The sequence below is a fragment of the Vigna unguiculata genome, chromosome 9, assembly GCF_004118075.2.
Source record: "Vigna unguiculata cultivar IT97K-499-35 chromosome 9, ASM411807v1, whole genome shotgun sequence".
NCBI lineage: Eukaryota > Viridiplantae > Streptophyta > Magnoliopsida > Fabales > Fabaceae > Vigna > Vigna unguiculata.
In genome coordinates this window covers 37,896,346-37,903,458 of record NC_040287.1, presented here as the reverse complement: position 1 = coordinate 37,903,458, position 7,113 = coordinate 37,896,346, and the positions used below count along the sequence as shown (strand labels likewise).

The window sequence follows — 7,113 nt, the reverse complement described above, 5'->3', positions numbered from 1 at the left end:
TAAACAAAGAAAAAACGTCCCAATTTGTTAATTAGAATCCATTTTTTTACTCGTTATAAGAAATGCTTGCATTTGTTTAGTCCAAACTCAAATTGGTACAAAAATGTTTATAATAATGGTTAAATATATCAAATTATAAAAATAAATTACAAAATTTTGTAGGTGAGACACCTTTGTATAATTAAAAATTAAATTATTTTGTTAACAATATTTATAACAACTGAGAATGGTGTGATTCACACTGAGAACTACTTCATAAGAACTGTTTTTATAATTGCTTTAACTATTTTTTTTTATTACTGCAAAAAGTTGGATACATTCTACTATTCATTATATAAAACAAGTCAAAATGTAAAAAAAAAAATAACTACTTTAATATTTCAAAAAATTATTTAAGAATGTAAATCCAATTATACTAGACATTTTCATTAAAACAAATCATAATTAAGGTAATTTACACGCACGTAAACAAAAACGTCAATTTATAACACTGACTAAATAATTAATAATAAAATATTAACTTAAATTAAAGCTATATAACATTTTTTTAACTTTTAAAGAAAGAAATTCTTTTTTTTTGGAAAGAAAATCTTGTTAAATTGTCCCATTTATTTATAAATCTTAAATGAGTAAACAATTATTAAAAAATATTTATCTATATAAAATGTTCACTTGAATTTTAATTTGTAATCAATCTTAAAACCAAAAAATAAACAAACTAGTTGTAATCACTCTTCAAATAAAAATAATAATTATACGTAGAAAAAAAATATTATTAAAATAAGTTTTGATAATATTGGTTAAATGACAGTCATTACACTACGAACATTTCCTTACAAAAATGTTAACTTACGTATATTTTCTTTTCAATTTTTATAGAACCCAACTTTATATTATCAAATATCTTATTTAACATTTTATGCATCTGTCCTTTTAGAAAAACTATATTTCCAATTTTCATGTTTAGGGTATGATCATCCAACTTAATGGAAACAATTTTGACATGATTTTAAAGTAATGATTACAAAATTTAATATGTAATAATTAAAAGTTGAATGATAATATAAAACCAGTTTACACAGCCATTTTCAAGTATAACTTTCTACATTATACATGCATTTTAATTAAATTTAAAAACATTTCATAAGATTATTGTGATTAACAATTAATAATATTTTTAGTTTTACCTCTGCAATAAATGTGGAAAATTATAACTATTACACAAACAAAACTTGTCTTTTTCAGGAATTTCAATTACTTAGTTGATTTGACGTAATGAGAAAAGTTGAAAGGTCGCCACTTTTCAAGTTTTGAACTGTGTCCCTATCCCGCCCGCTCTCACTGACGCTCCTCTGCATATAATATATCAACCATTCTCATTCTTCTTCGACCACTTTGCTTTTTCTTCAACACTCACTTCTCATTCAAAGGTAACAAACCTTGTACCATTTTTTTATAATTATTTGTTTCTTTCTTCAATCTATACTCTGTTTATGAGTATAGTGTTCTTTTGAGGTTTTTATTTCAGTCTGTTAAGGATGTTCTGTCTTACCACATGGATCTTGGTTCCAACTGCATTACTTTGTTAAATTTACGTAAATTTGATAACTTTTTTCCTTTGCGTGAGATTTTAAGCATGTGGGTGTTTTTCTGATAATTTTTCGGATTTGAGTCGAGTGAAATACTGAAGAGAATGAAGATGATGAGGGATCTTTTTTTTTGATCGCGTGTTGTTTGAAAATTGTTTTCAGTGGTTACTTTTGTATTTCTGTCAGGGTTGAGTGAATGCGTGTTCATACACCTTTTCTCAACAACTTGTCAGCATCAGCATTTTTCATTCAACGCTGGAGAAAACTATGCCACGAGAAAGAATAAATATTAAGAAAAAAGATCTGGGGCATACCTTGAAGAATTTTGTCGGTTTTGACTTATGGCTTAACAGGGGAGTGTAGGGAGTGTAGTCACAGTGGAACAATTACCATTTCAATGTTTTGTGGTTTCAAACAAAATCAAGTCAAAGATTAAGCCTTTTATTGTGCTTCATGTTATAACATTAGGCTATTCTTATGTACTTTTTTCTTAAATGTTGGTATTATCTGACGAATGGATGTTAAATTTGTGTTTGAAGAACAGGTATGAGCTAAATTTTCATTTGAGACAATTGGGTTGCTCTTCTTCTAGGCACAAGCAATGGATAAAGTAGGTAAAGCGTGTGCCCAAGATGAAGAACGTCCAATACGTTTCACCAGAGCAAAGGCTAGAGCCTTGAGAGGAATTCCTCCTCCCCCCTCAAGACCTTCCTCCAAAAATGAACAGAAAAACATGTCTCGAGCAAATTCCAAAAGAGCAGCAGCTTCTGGAGATCAAACTTCTGTGGTTGTTCCTGCTCTTGGCCAAAATAAGAGAAGGGCAGTTCTGACAGATGTAACAAATATTTGCGCAGAATCACATGATAAGTGTACTGATGCATCAAAATTTAGGGTAAGCATGCACCACTCACTTTGTCATCAAAGATAGAGCTCAAAGTATGAATATTTTACAATTTTTGTGATATGGGAAGTAAACATTTGTTTCTGTTGAATTGTTCTCCTTAGAAAGTATAAAAACATTTGATCCTGCATCCTTTATTTGCTCATAATAAAACAATATTTATAATTCTATAAAGTTGTATAAGTTCATCTACATGAAAGTATGAAGATCATTAGGTTATGTTGGTGATGCTGGTTGACCATCTATTGTGTAGGCCAAAGGAGTTTATAGAAAGAAAAGCACAAAACGAGCTTCAGGTGTTACGTCTGAACTCTCATCAACACAAGAGAATGTTAGAGCAAAGTTGGTTGAAGATTTATCAACAATAAGGATGGTAGAATCCAATGACACCATAAGTGAACGTGTTATGCCAGGCACCAAGCCGTCAATGCAAGATTCTGTGAAGTCCGAAGAATTCCAGAGCTCTTCAAAAAATGGTTTGTCTAAAATCTCAAGTGCTACTGCCCGTATGCAACAGACTTTAGGTGTGTAATATGATATACTAAATCTCTAACTCTGATTGATCATGCAAATACATAGGTTACTATGAACTGCATCTCTTATCCTTATAGTTGGAGAAAGCAAACACTAGTATTTTTATATAAAGATTTTTCTAGTTCAAAGAGTTACAGTGTTATGTTACATGATTGCTCGTTTGATATTGAATAAAAATAGTTATCTAAGCTAGGATCCTGTAATTACTGTTTTTGTTCTCTTGTTGGATTATACAGATGTAGAAGTGATTTCTGAGAAGCCAGGAACCTCAAACTCCCTTGATATAGTGGACATTGATTCAGAGTTAAAGGATCCTCAAATTTGGAGTTCTTATGCCTCTGACATGTACAACAACATTCGAGTCACAGAGGTTTGTGATGTAGTGATGTAATTGTTTTTTTTTTCCTGATGGGTTTCTATTCTACTATTAGTTAATGTAACGCTAATATTGGTTGCTAAAAGAACTTTACAAAGTAACACTCTTATAATGCTAAGAGAAGAAAACTTTGACTACAACAATATTGACAGTGAGTTTTGGTGAATCACTTCAGCTTAAAATGAAACCATTGACCAACTACATGGAGAAGTTGCAGACAGATATTAATCCAAGCATGCGTGGAATTCTGGTAGATTGGCTTGTGGAGGTTAGTCTCATGGTGGCAGCATTATGTAGATTTGTAAACTTGAGTACATACGATGAATTTTATCTACTGCATTTCAATTCAAATGTGGTTGAATTATAGGACTTTGGGAATAAGATGAATATTTACAATTCATTATCATGCTCCTGAAATTCACAATCTGTAATTTTATTATTTTCTCATTTCAGGTTTCTGAGGAATACAAATTGGTTCCAGATGCTCTTTATCTGACAGTGAACCTCATTGATCGGTATCTCTCAACTAAATTTATTCAGAAGCAAAGGCTACAGTTGCTGGGTGTTACTAGCATGCTGATTGCATCGTAAGTACCGAAATTTGTAATGGTTCTGGTTAAGATTGATGCTGGGTGTTACACACACGTTGATGATGCTTTTCCTTAAAATGATAAATCTGAAATGCCTTAAAATGTACAATGTGAGTATTTACTAATTTTTGACAGTGTAATCTGTTTAATGATAATTTGTTTAGACATTCATAAATACATAATGAAGTCTAATATTATTCATGCAACTCTTGATTCTGATTGAGTGTATTTGGAGATGCTGATAAGTATAATAATTTCAGATATCATGTCTATTATTATTTTTTAATAAAAATTAAAAATTGATCTTAGATGTGTTTTTTTTTCTTTTGTGACTTGAAGAAAGTACGAAGAGATGTGCCCACCTCGAGTGGAAGAATTCTGCTTCATCACAGATAACACATACACAAAGGAAGAGGTACTGTATTTGTTAGCACGTCTTGAATCTTTTATCTTTTTTCTTTATTGTGTAGTTTCATGATGATTGATATATATATATATATATATATATATATATATATATATATATATATATATATATATATATATATATATATATATATATATATATATATATATATATATATATAACACCTAATTGGCTTTATCTGACAGGTACTCAAAATGGAGAGAGAAGTACTGAATGTGATTCATTTTCAGTTATCTGTTCCCACAATCAAAACATTTCTGAGGTATGTATGTTGTATTTACATTTACATGGTTTTAAATAGCCTGTTATAGTGGCATTAGTGTAGTATCAAATCAAATAGTAGACAGAAGTTAAAACCGATTCATTTGTTGATTCCTCAAAGAAAGAACTCTAAACAGAGACATTAAGATTTTCTTGAGAGTTATTTTTGGGATTTCAAATTTTAAAAATGAAAGGCATGTGCATTTATCTTTTCAGGAGTTATCTTACTGTAATAACAATTTTCTCTTGACATGTTCTTGGTTTTCAGGAGATTCATCCAAGCAGCACAATCTTCTTACAAGGTACTAGAGTTGTTATACACTATTTATCCACAATTTATTACACTTTGGAAAGGTTATTTCATCATGCAAAAAGGAAAAATGTTAATGAACTTGGTAATTTCATTCTATTATGCAGGCTCCTTGTGTTGAACTGGAATTCTTGGCAAATTATTTAGCAGAGCTTGCTCTTGTTGAATATAGCTTCTTCCAGTTTCTTCCTTCTCTTGTAGCTGCATCTGCCGTGTTCCTTGCCAGATGGACCCTGAACGATTCAGAACATCCATGGGTATGAACTCTTGATTGCTTAGTTGCGATTTAACTATTCACCTTTGATCCTTATGTAGAAGTAAACAAATTTAAAAAGTCTCATGCATTTATTTGCAGAATCCAACTTTGGAGCACTATACAAACTACAAAGCTTCAGAGCTCAAAACTGTTGTTCTTGAACTGCAAGATTTGCAACTTAATTCCAAAGGCTGTCCTCTCAATGCTGTTCGCGATAAGTATAAACTACAGAAGGTTGGAATTCTGTGCAATAATTAATTCTGTTCAGATAAACTTCACAGAAGAAAAAAGAGTTAAAATGAAATCAACTTGTGTATTTTCAATGTTTAAAGAAGTTCAATCAAATTTTTTTATAGATCTTAAATACACAACTTCATTTGAACTTACAAGAAAATTTCAATTCAATTTAATTGTTTACTTCATTCTCTGTAAATATTTTCGAAAAACCTCACCCACTCTTCTTTCAGTTGACTAAACTTTTTAACTCCACTACTCAGCCTCACCAAAATTGCTAAACATCCCAAGACATACATAATATTATTGTACTTCTTTTCCAGGCACCCTTTTTGTCAGTGTCAAACATGTCCAGTATGGAATATATGTTAATGGTTATGTTATAAATACCATTTGTTGAAGTTGTAGCAGTGTTAGAGTTGTTTTTACGTAGGAATCAAAACGAAAAATATATGTTTATGTGGAGACCAAAACATGGATTTTTTCTATATGTTGTAAAAAAATGAATTCTGAAATTTTCCAACAAAAAAGAACTGTATAAAGTATATAGCTTTGGTAAATGGCAGGATCAATTTATAGGCTTCATCTGTATTATTTAATCTATGTCAAGTTATATCATTATTGGGAAAATGGGGTGTTTAAGGGGTTCATATTCTGCTGTATTTTACCTGTTTATTGTTCCCCGTTTGAACAGGCAAAATAATATGCATGTCCTTATCGTTGCTGAAAAAGGGTGTTGAGATAATTAAATGACAGTGACTTTTGTTTCCTGTGACAGTTCAATTGTGTGGCAAACTTGTCCCCAAAACCGGTGCAGTCACTCTTCGAGGCCCAAGTGTAAATGTTTTTGGCTGTTCCCTAAAGACTAATGGATGACTTCACAGTTTCCGGCACAGTGATGCTTGATAATCATCATCAGTTGCATATATTTTACCATTCTTTTTCGTCATCAATCACCTATTGCTGTTTGTTCCGTGATTGTTACATGTTTAAGATGGTCTCATACTCTGGTTCTTCCAGATTTCTTTGTAAAACAAAATTGTTGCGGATGATACAGTTCAAAGAGTGAGTTGATGTACTAACACCGAGTAGGCTTCATTTTAAGGTTGTCATGATGCAACAAAGCCCTATAGTTGGTCGCAATATTTTGTACTGAAACAAACGTTTCTGTATGTAATGCAAATTAAATTACATACAATTTGTTTTCTATTTATATATCGTACAACATTTGCAATTATTATCTAAAGTCATCCACATTGAGTGTCTTAAACCATGCACTTGCTTTATATTTTAATCTTGAATTATTGAAATTTGAACCAATTGTTGAAAACACGTTTCAGGAATTCAGATCCACCTTATTCTAGTGTAGGTCCATGAAAAAAGAATATACTGGACCCAAGTAGCTACTGTAATGTAAGTCCAGCTTTTGCTTTTGACGCCAAAGAAAAAGAAGCTTTTCGCTGGTAGGGCCGCAAATTTATAATTTTCTCTTCCGTGAATACTGATCCAACAACTGTGGTCACTGGTTAATCTTTTTCAAAATTGTATATATAGTTTGACTGAAATTACAAGCTACTTTATTTTCAATGATCTTCGAGCAATTTTTTATGTTTTTGCTGTACTTAGTTTCTGGTA

General features: G+C 31.1%; 1 protein-coding gene across 4 annotated transcripts; it reads left to right on the top strand.

Moving 5' to 3' along the window:
- Positions 1-1,302: 1,302 nt before the first annotated feature.
- On the top strand, positions 1,303-6,712 carry LOC114162502 (cyclin-A2-2-like). 4 transcript variants are annotated; one of them, XM_028046420.1, is made up of 12 exons: positions 1,303-1,430; positions 2,134-2,481; positions 2,744-2,966; positions 3,261-3,394; positions 3,576-3,668; positions 3,854-3,987; positions 4,330-4,405; positions 4,603-4,679; positions 4,947-4,980; positions 5,096-5,245; positions 5,344-5,478; positions 6,257-6,712. In XM_028046420.1, exons 2-12 carry the CDS (start codon positions 2,191-2,193, stop codon positions 6,317-6,319), a joined length of 1,410 nt encoding a protein of 469 aa, XP_027902221.1. In that variant the 5' UTR covers positions 1,303-1,430; positions 2,134-2,190; the 3' UTR covers positions 6,320-6,712. The 4 variants fall into 4 exon arrangements, with proteins under 4 accessions (XP_027902221.1, XP_027902218.1, XP_027902220.1 ...); XM_028046417.1 differs by having other exon boundaries at positions 2,744-3,014; XM_028046419.1 differs by having other exon boundaries at positions 2,129-2,481; positions 2,744-3,014.
- The last annotated feature ends 401 nt before the right edge of the window (positions 6,713-7,113 follow it).

What these genes read in the sequence shown, in the direction of transcription:
- LOC114162502 (XM_028046417.1), top strand. Translation starts at nt 2,191, where the DNA reads ATGGATAAAGTAGGTAAAGCGTGTGCCCAAGATGAAGAACGTCCAATA. An exon ending in CTGATGCATCAAAATTTAGG is followed by an intron (nt 2,482 to 2,743) that starts GTAAGCATGCAC and finishes TCTATTGTGTAG; the next exon opens with GCCAAAGGAGTTTATAGAAA. An exon ending in CCGTATGCAACAGACTTTAG is followed by an intron (nt 3,015 to 3,260) that starts GTGTGTAATATG and finishes TGGATTATACAG; the next exon opens with ATGTAGAAGTGATTTCTGAG.